We start from the raw sequence: 19,877 nt of genomic DNA, 5'->3' as shown, positions 1-19,877 counted from the left end.
GGAGGGGAAATTACATTATTTTGTATATGTGCAAATGCCGATGTACTAGCGATTACTTTTTTTCAATTTGCGTTAAGTCCTGTACACAACTATTCCTACTAGTCATTGACATCAAACTGTTAGGGTCAGTCACCTGTAGGTCTGAGGCGCTCATGTTGAAGGTCTTCCATTGGTCGATGCTGCTGTCCATAGACGCCTGTTGGTTCAACTTCTTCCTGCTAGACTTCTCTGGGACTCGCAGTCTCTTTCCCCCACCCTGTACACAGTTAGAGAATTGTGTAGTTAACATGCCTTTACCTATCTAATCCCTTCTTACCTGCAAAGAGGCTAGAGCAAGGGGCTAAGGAACAAAATCAAATCAGGAAAATCTGATCAACTTGAATGAGGAGAAAGATGTTCAAATGTCAAACGGATGCATTGTGGGTAGGTAGGAGAGACTCACCAGGCCACTGTCGTCCTCATCGTCGGCATCCTGCTGGTGTGGCTCCTCCCCATCCTCCCTGTCGCTATGGTCAAAATGGTCGCCAGGGTCCAGGGACTCCTGTGATTGGTTGACCAGGCTGCGGCTACGACCAATAGTGCCCAGAGCCAGCTGGGACACAGGGGAGAGCAGGGTGGCACCCAGACTCATCCGCTACAGAGAGGGTGATAAGCCAGAGAGTGTTAAATGTGTGCGTGATTGAGGAGTGTAGCAACCGTTGCAAATAACACCTAAACTATCTGAAAATGTTACTCCAAAATGGTGATATAATCATAGAATTAGGAATGATAATACTAAAATGGACATGAACCTTCTTATGACAGATATAAAAGTTCAGCCATTTTGGTAAGGGAGCTGGTCAACCATGGTCAGCCAGTGCTGTGATAAGATACAGTGTAGATAATCTTCAAATTCATTGTTTTACGCTATATGTTTGTTAGCAAGCTAGCCAACCAGTTTAAGTTGAATGATTCCATAAATGTTTCAAATTAACTGCCAATATGCCAACATTCCATACAAACAACGCAGTCAATCCACAGCCATTCACTGGCTGAAATCTGTTGATGATAGATAGGACTTAGACAAGTTGTAAATCACAAAAATAGCTTTCCATAAAAACACACATTTACAGACTGTTTACATATATTTTAGAGACTATTTATACATAAATGTATATAAAACCAGTATAAACTATTTATAATTATATGACAATATTTTAGGTTTACAATAATTGTGTTACACAGTTTCTGATATCACATGCTGAACACACCGCTCGTGTCGCGTTGCTAAATAAATGTACATGTTATTTAATCATTGCATCCAAACTGCTCTCCAGCGTCTGCGTAGCCAGGCGCTAAAATAGAACGTGGTTTTATTTGTGACACTTGACGCACTGGAAGTCCCGCCTCTCCCATCTCCTCATTGGTTTTTAGGAGTATACTGTATACCCATGTGGGTGATTGAAAGATGAACTGAGGTCCACACTCCAGTCCAGTTGGTGGTGGTAATGCACCTTCAATTTGGTTGCCAACCACCATATAAAGTCCAAAGAAGAAAAAGAAGACTAAGAAGACTGGAGGAGGAGAGAGTTTACTAGAAACTAACTAGGTTTACCCTTTTATCTGTGGATTAATTGTCGGAGTAAAAGAACCTTGTGCATTTCAGGTAAAATAACAACAGTGTTTATATCCCAGGACAAATTAGCTAGAAACAAGAAGTTAATACAGTTAATAAATGAATATAGTTGGTTCAGAGTTCATTTTGATATTTCAACATGCATGTCCTGATCACGTCTGATATGGATTGATAAAAATCAACATGCGTGCGCCGGTCTAGACAGCATGTTAAGACCATAATTTATCCTTGTCCACAACAGCACCCATTATCATACCATTCTGGAACTTTTGATTGTTCATGACATAGATCCTATTAAATGAAAAGAGGGGCTATGTGGCTATAACACTGTTTCTTTGTGTAACTGTAGCATTGTGCCACCATCCATAAATTACTAATGTGGGATTAAGCTGACCTTTGAGCCATCTTCCTTGACACCATGCTTAGCGGTCTTCAGTAACTTGGACAGAGGCTCTGAGGAGAGACAGACAGGACATGTCACAGAGTCAGAGAAACTGGCCCAGTCCATTGGCATCAGCACTGATCATTTACAGTACCTTGTTCCTGTCCCTCCTGTTTCTCACCTGACTTCCTGCGGACCCGTCGAGGGGTGGAGCCCTCCTTGGTGTGGGGGCTCCTCTTGTCCCCGTCAGGACTGTAGTGGAACCCTGGGTGGTCTGGAGAGGACAGAGGAGAGAGGGAATGTTATCAAGCACCCAAATAATGATCTGACAATATTCATAAGAGGCTTCAACCAATATCAAATGGATACTTACGCATAACATCCATCTCCAAAATGGCCTGCTTGGCCTAAAAAAACAGATGGGAAAAAACACTAAAGTGAGCGCCATATTACAGAATTCAGCAAGACTATAATCGGGGTGGCAGGTTAGCCTTGTGGTTAGAGCGTTGGACTAGTAACCGGAAGGTTACAAGTTCATATCCCCGAGCTGACAAGGTACAAATCTGTCGTTCTGCTCCTGAACAGGCAGTTAACCCACTGTTCCTAGGCAGTCATTGAAAATAAGAATTTGTTCTTAACTGACTTGCCTCGTTAAATAAAGGTCACATTTTTTATAAATAAATAATTGAAGTTGAAGATATGGGGCTACCTTACACTAGATGGCGCTAGACAGTAGTCTTTTCCAACAGAAGCGGACTACTTTACAAGCAACAAGATCACTTTCACGTAATTACTATGAACCCTGTCAAGGATTTTCCCCAGACAAAAGCATCATTTTCCATTTTAACCAGAGCTGGAGAGGTGGAGAGAAGAGAGAAAAAATGGAGAGAGAGAAAGAGAGGAAAGGAAGACCGAGCGAGAGGGGTGATCGAAAATGAAAGAGGGAGAGTGAGACCATTCCATCTCCCACTCAAGGTTGTGTTAATGTCATTAGTGAGGACACACATTGCTTGCTCCGTGTCTCACCTTGGCTGGGATTTTAGCCGGGTGGTTTTCAAGTATGAGTCTCTTCAGGTGTAGGATCCACATGCGTTTGTCCTGCTGAGACTTGGCCTGGGGGCGGAACACAGGACAACAGAGAGGATATTAGGAGAGAGACATTAAACTAGACATTACATTTTGAATCCTTAGTTGTTACATTCATTTTGGTACTCATAAATGAATGATATATTCTTCAAGAATAAATAGATATATAACTTCTAAATGCCTCATAAGCTTAGTTCAACAGTCGGACCCCATTAGAACACAATATATAAGCTTATTTTATTCCAATGTTTGTAAACAACAAATGTAAACAAAACACTGTATAGCCTCCAAACATGGTTAAAACTATTAATTTGATATAAAGGATGGTCAGTCCTTGCATCCATAGCTCTGTCTATGAATTTGAGAGTGGTTAAATTTCTCCAGGCCTATGTAACAAATGTGAAATGGCTAGCTAGTTAGCGGGGTGCGCGCTAATAGCGTTTCAATTGGTGACGTCACTCGCTCTGAGACCTTGAAGTAGTTGTTCCCCGCAGCTTTTGTGGCGTGATGGGTAACGATGCTTCATGGGTGTCAGTTGTTGATGTGTACAGAGGGTCCCTGGTTCGAGCCCGGGTCGGGGCGAGGGGACGGAAGATAAGCTGTTACATTGATGTTGTTGACCCGGATCACTGGTTGCTGCGGAAAAGGGGGGTGAGTGTAACCGATGTGAAATAGCTAGCTAGTTAGCTGTGGTGCGCGCTAATAGCGTTTCAATTGGTGACGTCGCTCGCTCTGAGACCTTGAAGTAGTTGTTCCCCTTGCTCTGCAAGGACCGTGGCGTTTGTGGCGCGATGGGTAACAATGTTTCGTGGGTGTCAGTTGTTGATGTGTGCAGAGGGTCCCTGGTTCGAGCCCAGCGAGGGGACAGAAGTTAAGCTGTTACACCCATCCCGTAGCTTTTTAGCAAAACAGGAGCGGGGAGAAATGTTTCTATGAAGGATTCTAGCTTTAAATGAAGTATAAGATGACAATGACAAACCCATAACAACAATGGGATATGACCTTCAACTCTTATGTGTTGTTACATAAAACAGATTATGGTGGTGTTTGAAGTTCCTTCCAAAACACTTATGTTGAGAAACAAGCAGTCCTTCTCATTCACCATTAATAATTCAACATGTCTGGGCACGTAGGAGTGGTGGTCTTGGCACGTAGGAGTGGTGGGCTTGGCAAAGCACAGGTGGGATAGCAGGCTACTTTTACTCTATGCTGTAAAATCGACTGTTGAATATGCAGTAATTTTGGTTTGTGGGGTGTAGTTTTACTTTACCAGTACGGTGTGCTGTAGTTTGGGGTTCTTGTAGTGGAACACACTGAAGCTGAGTGGCTCCTTCGGAATGATTTCCACCAACATCAGGTTGCAACACTATAATGACGGAGACATGGTTAGTATTATGGTTAGTCTCACTTTGGGTTAGAAGTATAAAGACTGCTATACCTTAGGGAAGTTTTGGGAGGTATTTTATGTCAAATATTTTAGCATTAGTGTTGTGACTGACCAGGATGTGGGCTTTGTAGGTGAAGGCCTCCTCGCGTTTCTTGGTGACCAGCAGCAGTTTGTCGAACAGAAAGAGTGTGCGCTCGTTCTTGGCCCGCTGCAGACGGAATGTCCCCTCCAGAACCAGCTCACCGTAGCCAATCAGATCAGGCCCTTTCCAGTTGGTCAACAGACTCTGGATCTCCTGAGAGGGGGGGAGGGAAGAGGAGAGGGTGTGAGAGGAGTGAGAGAGAGTGAGTGAGTGGGAGTGAGTGAGAGGAGTGAGTGAGTGAAGTGAGTGAGTGAGTAGGACAGGGGGAAGAGTAAGTGAGAGGGCGAGGGAAAGAGAGCGGAGGAGGAGAGGTGGGCGAGGTGGGAAAGAGAGCAGAGGAGGAGAGGTGGGAAAGAGAGCAGAGGAGGAGAGGTGGGAAAGAGAGCAGAGGAGGAGAGGTGGGAAAGAGGGCAGAGGAGGAGAGTTGGGAAAGAGGGCAGAGGAGGAGAGTTGGGAAAGAGGGCAGAGGAGGAGAGTTGGGAAAGAGGGCAGAGGAGGAGAGTTGGGAAAGAGGGCAGAGGAGGAGAGTTGGGAAAGAGGGCAGAGGAGGAGAGGTGGGAAAGAGGGCAGAGGAGGAGAGGTGGGAAAGAGGGCAGAGGAGGAGAGGTGGGAAAGAGAGCAGAGGAGGAGAGGTGGGAAAGAGGGCAGAGGAGGAGAGGTGGGAAAGAGAGCAGAGGAGGAGAGGTGGGAAAGAGAGCAGAGGAGGAGAGGTGGGAAAGAGGGCAGAGGAGGAGAGGTGGGAAAGAGAGCAGAGGAGGAGAGGTGGGAAAGAGAGCAGAGGAGGAGAGGTGGGAAAGAGGGCAGAGGAGGAGAGGTGGGAAAGAGAGCAGAGGAGGAGAGGTGGGAAAGAGGGCAGAGGAGGAGAGGTGGGAAAGAGAGCAGAGGAGGAGAGGTGGGAAAGAGAGCAGAGGAGGAGAGGTGGGAAAGAGAGCAGAGGAGGAGAGGTGGGAAAGAGGGCAGAGGAGGAGAGGTGGGAAAGAGAGCAGAGGAGGAGAGGTGGGAAAGAGAGCAGAGGAGGAGAGGTGGGAAAGAGAGCAGAGGAGGAGAGTTGGGAAAGAGAGCAGAGGAGGAGAGGTGGGAAAGAGGGCAGAGGAGGAGAGATGGGAAAGAGGGCAGAGGAGGAGAGGTGGGAAAGAGGGCAGAGGAGGAGAGGTGGGAAAGAGGGCAGAGGAGGAGAGGTGGGAAAGAGGGCAGAGGAGGAGAGTTGGGAAAGAGGGCAGAGGAGGAGAGTTGGGAAAGAGGGCAGAGGAGGAGAGTTGGGAAAGAGAGCAGAGGAGGAGAGGTGGGAAAGAGGGCAGAGGAGGAGAGGTGGGAAAGAGAGCAGAGGAGGAGAGGTGGGAAAGAGGGCAGAGGAGGAGAGTTGGGAAAGAGGGCAGAGGAGGAGAGGTGGGAAAGAGGGCAGAGGAGGAGAGGTGGGAAAGAGGGCAGAGGAGGAGAGGTGGGAAAGAGGGCAGAGGAGGAGAGGTGGGAAAGAGGGCAGAGGAGGAGAGGTGGGAAAGAGGGCAGAGGAGGAGAGGTGGGAAAGAGGGCAGAGGTGGGAAAGAGGGCAGAGGTGGGAAAGAGAGCAGAGGTGGAGAGGTGGGAAAGAGAGCAGAGGTGGGAAAGAGAGCAGAGGTGGGAAAGAGAGCAGAGGTGGGAAAGAGAGCAGAGGTGGGAAAGAGAGCAGAGGTGGGAAAGAGAGCAGAGGTGGGAAAGAGAGCAGAGGTGGGAAAGAGAGCAGAGGTGGGAAAGAGAGCAGAGGTGGGAAAGAGAGCAGAGGTGGGAAAGAGAGCAGAGGTGGCGAGGTGGGAAAGAGAGCAGAGGAGGAGAGGTGGGAAAGATAGCAGAGGAGGAGTGGTGGGAAAGATAGCAGAGGAGGAGAGGTGGGAAAGAGAGCAGAGGAGGAGAGGTGGGGGAGGTGGGAAAGAGAGCAGAGGAGGAGAGGTGGGAAAGAGAGCATAGGAGGAGAGGTGGGAAAGAGAGCAGAGGAGGAGAGGTGGGGGAGGTGGGAAAGAGAGCAGAGGAGGAGAGGTGGGAGAGGTGGGAAAGAGAGCAGAGGAGGAGAGGTGGGAGAGGTGAGAAAGAGAGCAGAGGAGGAGAGGTGGGAAAGAGAGCAAAGGAGGAGAGGTGGGAGAGTGGGAAAGAGAGCGGTGGAGGAGAGGTGGAGAGTGGGAAAGAGAGGAATAGGATGAGAATGAGTTAAGAGAAACAGGTGAGAGCAGAGAAGAACAGGAAAGGACATGAGAAGGAGGAGAGAAGAGAGGAAGAACAGAACAGAGAAAGGAGAGGAGCAAGACAAAAAAGGACAGAGAGAATTAGACAGGTCAGCTCAGCACTCTTCCTCAGATCCTAAGTAAATACTTCCACACACATTCCTTCACTCATATGATCATCCTCCTCCCCACTGAATAAAGCTACTTTCTCTTTTATCTGCCGGCTGTGTTATGCAAGGCCATCATTAGCCCTGGAAAACAATGTCTTGCATAACCTAGCGGAGACAGACGGAGTCTACATCCCAAATGGAACACTATTCCCTCTATAGTGCACTACTTTTGACCAGGGCCCATAGGGCTTTAATTATTTTTTTTAAGTAGTGCACTATGTAGGGAATAGCATGCCATTTGGGAAGCAGACAAGACTGGTGAAAGCTAGGGAAACAATGGGAGGATATGTGGACAGCCACTAATGTCACAGTCTAATTCAAACCACTAAGATGCAGACTTTTCCAAATGTACTTTGTTGGAGCAGAATAAATGTGTGTTGACCAACTTGTAACATGACAGGTGTGCGTGTGTGTTCGCCAACCTGTAACATGACAGGTGTGTGTGTGTTTGTACCTGCTCTACAGGGGCGGCAGGGTAGCCTAGTGGTTAGAGCGTTGGAGTAGTAACCGGAAGGTTGCAAGTTCAAACCCCCGAGCTGACAAGGTACAAATTTGTTGTTCTGCCCCTGAACAGGCAGTTAACCCGCTGTTCCTAGGCCCGTCATTGAAAATAATAATTTGTTATTAACTGACTTGCCTGGTTAAATAAAGGTAAAAAATAAAAATAAGTCTATTGTCATGACCAGACTATAGTAAAAATCCTGACTGCATATGCATATGCAGGTGCATGTGTATATGTGTGAGAGCATGTTCATTTGCAAGTGTAGTCTTACTTGCAGCCTGACGGCATGTTCATGTTTCCTCTTCATGTCGTTGATGTGCCAGGCCACTCTCTGCATGGTGTCTATGGCCTCCTGCACCACCTCATATGTCTCTGTGTCCTTCTCCAGGTGGTTGGCTATCTCCTACAGGGGACAGAAAACACACCCAGTGTTAGAGTGGGTAATGTACACGGATAGCTGTACGTTAGACTGGGTACCATCTGTTTCTGCAGTAGCCAGCTATGTTGGCCCGGTATTTCTTGGCAGTCGGGTTAGCTTGTTCAAAAATAGACTGGTGGCTAACTTTACATACAGTATATTACAGTACATACAGTTCTTTGTGGTCTGAGTGTTTGGCTTATGTGGGGTTTTGCTAGTGTGATGTAGGTGTCAGTGTGCGTGCGTGTGTGTGTTTAGGTGTATAACTGACGTGCAGCAGTAGGTGGTACTTGAGGATCCTCTGCACTGGCTTGAGCAGGTAGGAGCCCAGAGGCAGGGAGTGTCTCAGAGATTCCTGACGCTCCCGGAAAAACTTAGCCAACACCTTATTCCTCATACACTCAGTCAACACAGCCACTGACCTGTAGAGAGAGAGATGGAGGGAGAGAAGGAAAAATAAAATATGATATTAGTCCTAGGAAACAATGACAGATATTGTAGCCCAATTAAATTACAGAATGACAGATCCCACACACACAGTCCTGTCTTAGGGAACGGTGCAAGGTCATGCAAGGTCAGAGGGTTTGTAAGTAGATGGATTGTGTTGAGGTACAGATCTGGGGAAGGGTACCAAAAAACTTCTGCAGCATTGAAGGTCCCCAAGAACACAGTGGCCTTAATCATTCTTAAAATGGAAGACGTTTGGAAAAACCAAGACTCTTCCTAGAGCCGGCCAAACTGAGCAATCGGGGGAAAAGGGCCTTGGTCAGGTAGGTGACCAAGAAGCACTCCACCAATCAGGCCATTATGGTAGAGTGGCCAGACGGAAGCCACTCCTCAGTAAAAAGCCACATGACAGCCCGTTTGGAGTTTGCACCTAAAGGACTCTCAGACCATGAGAAACAAGATTCTCTGGTCTGATGAAACCAATATTGAAACCTGGCACCATCCCATACGGCGAAGCATGGTGGTGGCAGCATCATGCAGTGTTTTTCAGCGGCAGGGACTGGAAGACTTGTCAGGATCGAGGGAAAGATGAACGATGTACAGAGATCCTTGTAGAAGACCTGCTCCAGAGAGCTGAGGCCCTCCGATTGGGCCGAAGGTTCACCTTCCAACAGGAAAATAAACCTAAGCGCACAGCCAAGACCACGCAGGAGTGGCTTCAGGACAAGTCTCAATGTCCTTGAGTGGCCCAGCCAGAGCACAGACCTGAACATGATCGAACATCTCTGGGGAGACCTGACTATAGCTGTGCAGAGACACTCCCCATTCAACCTGACAGTGCAAATATAGGTGTGCCAAGCTTGTAGCATCATACCCAAGAAGACTCGAGGCTGTAATTGCTGCCAAATGTGCTTCAACAAAGAACTGAGTAAAGGGTCTGAATACTTACGTAAAAGTTTTTTCTTTCATAAATTTGTAAAAATTCTAAAACACTTTTTATGGGGTATTGTGTATAGATTGATGAGGGGGGAAAACAATTACATCCATTTAAAAAAAAGGCTGTAACGTAACAAAATGTGGGAAAAGTCAAGGGGTCTAGGGCCTCCCGAGTGGTGCAGTGGTCTAAGGCTGTGCCACTAGAGATTCTGGGTTTGAGTCCAGGCTCTGTCGCAGCTGGCCGTGACAGGGAAACCCATGGGGCGGCTCACAATTGGCCCAGTGTCGGCCGGGTTAGGGGGGGGGGTTTGGCAGGGATGTCCTTGTCCCATCGCACACTAGCGACTCCTGTGGCAGGCCAGGCGCAATGCACGCTGACACAGTCACCAGGTGCACAGTGTTTCTTCTGACACATTGGTGTAGCTGGCTTCCAAGTTAAGTGGGCATTGTGTCAAGAAGTGCGGCTCGGTTGGGTTGTGTTTCGGAGGAGACACGGCTCTTGACCTTCGTCTCTCCCGAGTCCGTACGGGAGTTGCAGTGATAAGACAAGACTAACTACCAATTGTATACCATGAAATCAGGGAGAAAAAGGGGTCAAAAAAATGAAAAAAGTCAAGGGGTCTGAATGCACTGTATGTACGCATGTGTGTGTATGTGTTTGTCAACCACCCCCTCACACAGCTGGTGACCCTAGCTAACGACTGGTGACCCGACTGACAGACACACACACACACACACACACACACACACACACACACACACACACACACACACACACACACACACACACACACACACACACACACACACACACACACACACACACACACACACACACACACACACACACACACACACACACACACACACACACAATTACAGTAGGAGCCGAGGCTGTAGATGTATCTCCGTCATTCTGAGCTCTCAGGTTGGGTTTCACAGAGATAACAATGTGAGCCCTGTGGAGAGCTACACTGAAATGTGGACACACACTATATTTAACTATTTAAATAATCACCATCAACTACTAAATAATCACTTGTCAGTAGTAGCATAATGCCCAATGCTAAAACAACACTTCAGACATGTCGCAGCCAATGGTGTACGGCATGTAATGTGTCACAACCATTATGAAATGCACTGCTCTCATTAGGCTTCATTGTGAAGAATTGTCTCACATTTTCGGCCCCAAGACACACCACATGCACACACGCACATGGTTTCCTATGACAAGACGTTGTTCACACCAGGTGAAATAAAACATTAAAGCCAGCCACTGAGTATGATAAGGTGGCGGATATAATACCCATCTGTCAGAATAGGGGCTGTAACTCTGTCAACAGGCTCCCTTTCAAATAAATAACTAAATAGAGAGGGAGATGCAGACAGACTTCTGTTGGGTTGGGATGTATATCAAGGCTACCCAGAGAGAGAGGCTGGGGTACTGTAGCTCTACAAAGACAGTACAAAGATATAAGACACTCTGGGAATCAAGAACTTGAAGGTGAGATTCACCTGTATGCAAAACCAGATCATAAGGAGGAAGATTATACTTCTATATATGTTCATACTACACACAGACTGTCAAACACGCACCAGAGGAGGTTGGTGGGAAGAGCTATAGGACGACGGGCTCATTGTAATGGCTGGAATGGAGTCAAATGTAGTTTCCATATGTTTGATACCATTCCATGTATTTCATTACAGCCATTACAAATTAGCCTGTCCTCCTATAGCCCCTACCACCAGCATCCTCTGACACACATTCACACACAATGAGTGGGGCAGACTACACGGAGTATACAAAACAAAGACCTGCTCTTTCCATGACAGACTGACCAGGTTAATCCAGGTGAAAGCTGTGATCCCTTATTGATGTCACTTGTTAAATTCACTTCAATCAGTGTCGATGAAGGGAAGGATACGGATTAAAGAAGGATTTCTAAACCTTGAGACAAGACATGGACTGTGCATGTGTGCCATTCAAAGGTTGAATGGGCAAGACAAAATATTTAAGTTCCTTTGAACGGGGTATGGAAGTGAGTGCCAGACGCACTGGTTTGAGTCTAGAGCTGCAACACTGCTGGGTTTTTCACGCTCAACAGTTTTCTGTGTGTATCAAGAATGGTTCTCTACCCAAAGGACATCCAGCCAATTTGACACAACTGTGGGAAGCATTGTCAATATGGGCCAGCATCCCCGTGGAACGCTTGACACCTTGTAGTTCATATCCCGACGAATTGAGGCTGTTCTGAAGGAAAAAGGGTGTGCAACTCAATATTAGGAAGGTGTTCCTAATTTTTTTGTACACAGTGTTACATGTAGATAACTTTGTTAGAAAGAATACTATATTTCCCTTGACAGAGTGATGCACAATGTAAAAAATGGCTCAACTTATCCCATAAGTAGAATTTAACTTTATTGTCCACCCAAATATAGAATTTAAATTTATTGTCCACCCAAATATATAGACAATAGCCTTTGATTTTACCACAAAAGTACCATAAAATAATCTGGTGTCAGAAGTCATAGTTGAGGTTGCTTACCTTGGATAGTTGGTGCAGTACTGAGTGTAAATGTGGAACTCTTCACTCTGGGAAAGAAAGACAAAATATTTACATTAATGTTACATTAGCATCAGTCCCTGATCAAATAATTACATTCACGTTACATTGGCATCAGTACCTGAAATCACTCATACCAGTAGCAGCAGCAGGAGGAAATAAACTATTCTCCCTAGAACCAACCTAAATTCCTCTATTGACTAGACAATTTTTAGAACCTTGTAAAATGTGTGCCAACAGGGAAGAGTGAGTGAGTTTCCAGTAAATGGAGTGTTTGTGTCAAGGGGAAGGGGGCAGGTTACACTGGGTGAGTCAGTGGTCAAGCGTTCCTGAGGATAGATTAAGGAGGTCTCTCACATCAGTTTAAAGGCAAAGAATGAAAGTGAACCTTGATTACAAGTATCCATGTCTTAAAGCTTCAATCAGCAGTTGAAACGGTAACAAAGCGTTCTCTCCGCCCGTTTTGGTAAAAAGCTGAGGGACGGGGCTGGAGAAATGTAACCACTCAAATTCATAGTTCTCAACTTCTCAGCTATGGATGCAAGGACTGACCATCCATGATATCACATGTATAGTTTTAACCATGTTTTGAGGCTAGCTATACTATACAAGTGTTTGTTTACATTTATTTTGTGTACAAACATTGGAATAAAACAAGCTTATATTTTGGTTTCTGATGGGGTACGACAGTTGAACTAAGCTCATGAGGACTTTATAAGTAATATCTTGAAGAATCAGTGGGTACATATCATTAATTTATGAGTACCAAAATGTATGTAGCAACTTCTGATTGACCCTTTAAAAGGCAATGTTGAGCGCTATATGCTGTGGACACTGATTTCCCCATCTCCACCACTTTAATTTGTCCGTTTCCACCTCTCATGCCTCCCTGCACTTCAAAGACATCAGAGGCAGCATGACTTATCAAAGCTGGAATGAACCTCGCTCTCCTCCCTATCCCCTTTTCTCTACCTCCATCACGCTGAATGTCTCTTCTGTTCACGCTCTTTCACTCTTGATCACAGTCTCTCACTACTTATGCCATTACATATCTTCTACCATCTCTCCCTCTCTCATGTTCCGTCTCTAGCCCTCTAGCTTTCATATCCCTCTCCATCTCTCAATACCCTCCTTCCTTTGTCATCCCCCTCCACTTGCTGTCGAGCATTCACATGACCCTAGAGTTGCGTAACTGATAATAGCCCTGGTCCTTGTGTTCATCATGTGTCCATAAATACTCTGGGTTAGGCCAGAAACAGGAAGTGGACAGCTATCACAGGAAACAGCATCATAAACACAGAGGAAAGATGACTGGGGAGCTGTCTGGTTCCTGTGGCTCTGCATATGAACACTCCTACTCTACAAACACATATACCGTACACACTCGAGAACAAGTGATGCCATCAACACACACGGGCATACAGTCACAAAGGTACAATTATAGAAATACAGCAGAGCCCAACACCCTTCAATTCATACCAAAAATAACTCCCATGCACGCGCCCACACACACACGTATGAAGACACCCATTCAAATTTGTGGATTCAGCAATTTCAGCCACACCCGTTGCCGACAGGTGTATAAAACCGAGCACACAGCCATGCAATCTCCATAGCCAAACATTGGTAGTTGAATGGCCTTACTGAAGAACTCTGACTTTCAACGTGGCACCGTCATAGGACGCAACAAGTCTGTTCATCACATTTCTGCACTGCTAAAGCCACCCCAGTCAACTGAAAGTGATGTTATTGTGAAGTGGAAACGTCTAGGAGCAACAAAGGCTCAGCCGCGAAGTGGTAAGCCACACAAGCTCACAGAACGGAACCGGCGAGTGCTGAAGTGCGTACAAATCATCTCACGGAGTTCCAAATGTTCTCTGGAAGCAAGGTCAGCACAATAACTGTTCGTAAGCAGCTTCATGAAATGGGTTTTACTGTCCGAGCAGCCGCACACAAGCTTAAGATCAACATGCGCAATGCCAAGCATTGGCTCGATAGGTGTAAAGCTCACCGACGTTGGACTCTGGAGCAGTGGAAACACGTTCTCTGGAGTGATGAATCACGCTTCACCATCAGGCAGTCTGAAGAACTAATCTGGGTTTGGTAGATGGCAGGAGAACGCTACCTGCCCGAATGCATAGTAACCAACTGTAAAGTTCGGTGGAAGAGGAATAATGGTCTGGGGCTGTTTTCAATGGTTCGGGCCACTTAGTTCCAGTGAAGGGAAATCTTAAACGCAACAACATACAAAGACATTGTAGACGATTCTGTGCTTCCAACTTTGTGGCAACAGTTTGGAGAAGGCCCTTTCCTGGTTCAGCATGACAATGCCCCCATGAAAAAAAGCGAGGTCCATATAGAAATTATTTGTCAAGATTGGTGTGGAAGAACATGACTTGCCTGCACACAGCCCTGACCTCAACCCCATTGAACACCTATGGGATGAATTGGAACGCCGACTGCGAGCCAGACCTAATCGCCCAACATCAGTGACCGACCTCACTAATGCTCGTGGCTGAATGGAAGCAAGTCCCCGCAGTAATGTTCCTACATCTAGTGGAAAGACTTCCCAGAAGAGTGGAACGGTGGGACCAACTCCATATTAATGCCCATTATTTTGGAATGAAATGTTCAAAAAGGCAGGTGTACACAAACTATTAGTGTACATACATACATACATACATACTATACTATAGTACACGTGTATGTGTGAACACACACACACAAACACTGCCTGGAGGTTCTCCGTGGGAAAAGCAGTAAATTGAAGAGCAGGCTTCTCTTTAGTCTCTAACAGTCTGCCACCAGAGAGCCAGCTAAACACAACCAGATGTCCCACCAATACACACACACTCCTAATACACACACTCTCTCCATCCTAACATGTACTCTGTGACCCAAAAACAGCAAACCAGTCACAGAAATAGAACAGATCTATAAAATATTGCCCTTGTAAAAGTAAATGAACTCATCCACTATATATGGGTCTCAACCCATATATATATATATATATGGTTTGAGACCCATATATATATATATATGGGTCTCAAACCATATATATATATATATGGGTCTCAAACCATATATATATATATATATATATGGGTCTCAAACCCATATATATATATATATATGGGTCTCAAACCATATATATATATATATGGGTCTCAAACCATATATATATATATATGGGTCTCAAACCATATATATATATATATGGGTCTCAAACCATATATATATATATATGGGTCTCAAACCATATATATATATATGGGTCTCAAACCATATATATATATATATGGGTCTCAAACCATATATATATATATGGGTCTCAAACCATATATATATATATATGGGTCTCAAACCATATATATATATATGGGTCTCAAACCATATATATATATATATGGGTCTCAAACCATATATATATATATATGGGTCTCAAACTATATATATATATATATATGGGTCTCAAACTATATATATATATATATATGGGTCTCAAACTATATATATATATATATGGGTCTCAAACTATATATATATATATATGGGTCTCAAACTATATATATATATATATGGGTCTCAAACTATATATATATATATATATGGGTCTCAAACTATATATATATATATATGGGTCTCAAACTATATATATATATATATATATATGGGTCTCAAACCATATATATATATATGGGTCTCAAACCATATATATATATATGGGTCTCAAACCATATATATATATATATGGGTCTCAAACCATATATATATATATATGGGTCTCAAACCATATATATATATATATGGGTCTCAAACCATATATATATATATATGGGTCTCAAACCATATATATATATATATATGGGTCTCAAACCATATATATATATATATATGGGTCTCAAACCATATATATATATATATATGGGTCTCAAACTATATATATATATATATGGGTCTCAAACTATATATATATATATATGGGTCTCAAACTATATATATATATATATATGGGTCTCAAACTATATATATATATATATATGGGTCTCAAACCATATATATATATATATGGGTCTCAAAATATATATATATATATATATATGGGTCTCAAACCATATATATATATATATATATGGGTCTCAAACCATATATATATATGGGTCTCAAACCATATATATATATATATATGGGTCTCAAACCATATATATATATATATATATGGGTCTCAAACCATATATATATATATATATGGGTCTCAAACTATATATATATATATATATGGGTCTCAAACTATATATATATATATATATATGGGTCTCAAACTATATATATATATGGGTCTCAAACTATATATATATATATGGGTCTCAAACTATATATATATATATGGGTCTCAAACTATATATATATATATGGGTCTCAAACTATATATATATATATGGGTCTCAAACTATATATATATATATGGGTCTCAAACTATATATATATATATATATATGGGTCTCAAACTATATATAAATGGGTCTCAAACTATATATATATATATGGGTCTCAAACTATATATATATATATGGGTCTCAAACTATATATATATATATGGGTCTCAAACTATATATATATATATGGGTCTCAAACTATATATATATATATGGGTCTCAAACTATATATATATATATGGGTCTCAAACTATATATATATATATATATGGGTCTCAAACTATATATATATATATGGGTCTCAAACTATATATATATATATGGGTCTCAAACTATATATATATATATATATATGGGTCTCAAACTATATATATATATATGGGTCTCAAACTATATATATATATATGGGTCTCAAACTATATATATATATATATGGGTCTCAAACTATATATATATATATGGGTCTCAAACTATATATATATATATGGGTCTCAAACTATATATATATATATGGGTCTCAAACTATATATATATGGGTCTCAAACCATATATATATATGGGTCTCAAACCATATATATATATATGGGTCTCAAACCATATATATATATATATGGGTCTCAAACCATATATATATATATATATGGGTCTCAAACCATATATATATATATATATGGGTCTCAAACCATATATATATATATATATGGGTCTCAAACTATATATATATATATATATGGGTCTCAAACTATATATATATATATATATATATGGGTCTCAAACTATATATATATATATGGGTCTCAAACTATATATATATATATGGGTCTCAAACTATATATATATATATGGGTCTCAAACTATATATATATATATATGGGTCTCAAACTATATATATATATATATGGGTCTCAAACTATATATATATATATATGGGTCTCAAACTATATATATATATATATGGGTCTCAAACTATATATATATATATATGGGTCTCAAACTATATATATATATATATGGGTCTCAAACTATATATATATATATATGGGTCTCAAACTATATATATATATATATGGGTCTCAAACTATATATATATATATGGGTCTCAAACTATATATATATATATGGGTCTCAAACTATATATATATATATATGGGTCTCAAACTATATATATATATATGGGTCTCAAACTATATATATATATATGGGTCTCAAACTATATATATATATATGGGTCTCAAACTATATATATATATATGGGTCTCAAACTATATATATATATATGGGTCTCAAACTATATATATATATATGGGTCTCAAACTATATATATATATATGGGTCTCAAACTATATATATATATATGGGTCTCAAACTATATATATATATATATATATATATATATATATATATATATATATATATATATATATATATATATATATATATATATATATATATATATATATATATATATATATATATATATATATATATATATACACACACACAACCCTGCCCTGTGCAATTGGGTCCTGGACTTTGATGGGCCGACCCCAGGGGGTGAAGGTAGGAAACAACATCTCCACTTCGCTGACCCTCAACACTGGGGCCCCACAAGGGTGCATGCTCAGTGTGTGTATGTATATATACACTCCAGCTTAATGATGAGCTTGGATAGTCTATGGTGTTGAATTCTGAGCTGTAGTCAATGAACAGCATTCTAACATAAGTAGTCCTATTGTCCAGATGTGTGCAGTGTCATGGCGATTGCATCGTCTGTGGACCTGTTGGGGCGGTATGCAAACTGAAGTGGGTCTAGGGTGGCAGGTAAGGTGGAGGTGATCTGATCCTTGACTAGTCTCTCAAAGCATTTCATGATGACAGAAGGTGAGTGCTACGGGGCGATAGTCATTATTTCAGGTACCTTTGCCTTCTTGGGTACAGGAAAAATGGTGGCCATCTTGAAGCATGTGGGGATAGAAGACTGGGATAGGGAGCGATTGAATATGTCCGTAAACACAACAGCCAGTTCGTCTACGCATGCTCTGAGGACCCGGTTAGGGATGCGGTCTGGGCCAGCAGCGCTGTGAGGGTTAACACGTTTAAATGTCTAACTCACGACGGCTACAGAGAAGGAGAGGGGGCCCGCAGTCCTTGTTAGCAAGCAGTGTCGGTGGAACTGAAATGATCCTCAAAGCACGCAAAGAAGCTGTTTAGTTTGTCTGGCAATTCGTCGTTGTCCTTGACGTGGCTAGTTTTCTTTTTGTAGTCTGTAATTGCCTGTAGATCCTGCCACATACAGTGTCTGAGCCGTTGAATTGCAACTCCACTTTGTCCCTGTATCGACATTTTGCTTGTTTGATTGCCTTGTAGAGAGAATAACTACACTGTTAATAACTACATAGCCATATTCCCAGTCCTCTTTCCATGGTTAAATGCAGTGGTTCGCGCTTTCAGTGTTGCACAAATTCCTTCCATCCATCTATGGTTTTTGTTTAGGGTAGGTTTCTAATAGTCACAGTGGTGGCTAATAGTCACAATCTGGTGGCTATACCGACTCAGACAACATATCCGGAGAGAGCCATGTTTCCGTGAAACAGAGAATGTTACAATCTTTGATGTCTCTCTGGAAGGCAACCCTTGTCCTAATTTCATCCACCTTGGTGTCTAGAGACTGGACATTGGTGAGGAGTATACAAGTGTGGTTCCCACCGTGAAGCATGGACGAGGAGATGTGATGGTACTTTGCTGTTGACACTGTCAGATATTTATTTATGAACCAATGCAAACTTAACCAGCATGGCTACCACAGCATTCTGCAGCGATACGCCATCCCATCTGGTTTGTGCTTAGTGGGACTATCATTTGTTTTTCAACAGGACAATCACCCAAAACACACCTCCAGGCTGTGTAAGGGCTATTTGACCAAGAAAGAGAGTGACGGAGTGCTGCATCAGATGACCTTGCCTCCACAATCACCCGTCCTCAACCCAATTGAGATTATTTTTGAATGAATTGGACTGCGGAGTGAAGGGAAAGCAGCCAACATGTGCTCCGCATATGTGGGCACTCCTTCAAGACTGTTAGAAAAGCATTCCTCACGAAGCTGGTTAAGAGAGTGTGCAAAGCGGTCATCCAGGGGAAGGGTGGCTACTTTGAAGAATCTAAAATATATTTAGATTTTGTCAACACTTTTTTGGTTAATACATGATTCCATGTGTGCTATTTCATAGTTTTGATGTCTTCACTATTATTCTACAATGTAGAAAATAGTAAAAATAAAGAAAAAACCTTGAGTCCAAACCTTTGACTGGTTTGCGCACATGCACGCACACACACCAACCAAAGTATATCCAGTACATTGGGTCCTCCTGATTGAGTCCTAAACCACAGCAGGCATTTACACAGTATGTAGGTGTGTGTGTGTGTGTGTGTGTGTGTGTGTGTGTGTGTGTGTGTGTGTGTGTGTGTGTGTGTGTGTGTGTGTGTGTGTGTGTGTGTGTGTGTGTGTGTGTGTGTGTGTGTGTGTATGTGTGTGTGTTATTTAGCAGATGCTTTTATCCAAAGCGACTTATGCGTGCATACATTTAGCATATTGGGTGGCCC

The 19,877-nt window shown here is 42.5% G+C and overlaps 1 protein-coding gene across 3 annotated transcripts in view; it reads right to left on the bottom strand.

Annotated features, from left to right (window-relative positions):
* Positions 1 to 19,877, bottom strand: part of LOC123995263 (pleckstrin homology domain-containing family G member 1) — a 139,022-nt gene that overhangs the window by 14,172 nt on the left and 104,973 nt on the right. For all 3 annotated transcript variants that reach the window (XM_046298743.1, XM_046298745.1, XM_046298744.1), the window contains exons 5-15: positions 11,824 to 11,870; positions 8,166 to 8,316; positions 7,748 to 7,879; positions 4,583 to 4,765; positions 4,354 to 4,449; positions 3,024 to 3,110; positions 2,371 to 2,404; positions 2,179 to 2,271; positions 2,010 to 2,068; positions 443 to 634; positions 134 to 256 (exon numbers count right to left, since the gene is read on the bottom strand). In XM_046298743.1, coding sequence (XP_046154699.1) covers positions 134 to 256; positions 443 to 634; positions 2,010 to 2,068; positions 2,179 to 2,271; positions 2,371 to 2,404; positions 3,024 to 3,110; positions 4,354 to 4,449; positions 4,583 to 4,765; positions 7,748 to 7,879; positions 8,166 to 8,316; positions 11,824 to 11,870 — 1,197 coding nt within the window. The remainder of the gene's footprint in view (positions 1 to 133; positions 257 to 442; positions 635 to 2,009; positions 2,069 to 2,178; positions 2,272 to 2,370; positions 2,405 to 3,023; positions 3,111 to 4,353; positions 4,450 to 4,582; positions 4,766 to 7,747; positions 7,880 to 8,165; positions 8,317 to 11,823; positions 11,871 to 19,877) is intronic.

This window comes from Oncorhynchus gorbuscha, linkage group LG14 (genome assembly GCF_021184085.1).
Source record: "Oncorhynchus gorbuscha isolate QuinsamMale2020 ecotype Even-year linkage group LG14, OgorEven_v1.0, whole genome shotgun sequence".
In the NCBI taxonomy this organism is placed as follows: Eukaryota; Metazoa; Chordata; class Actinopteri; order Salmoniformes; family Salmonidae; genus Oncorhynchus; species Oncorhynchus gorbuscha.
The sequence above is the reverse complement of the archived record's forward strand: the minus strand, read 5'-3'. Positions and strand labels throughout refer to the sequence as shown.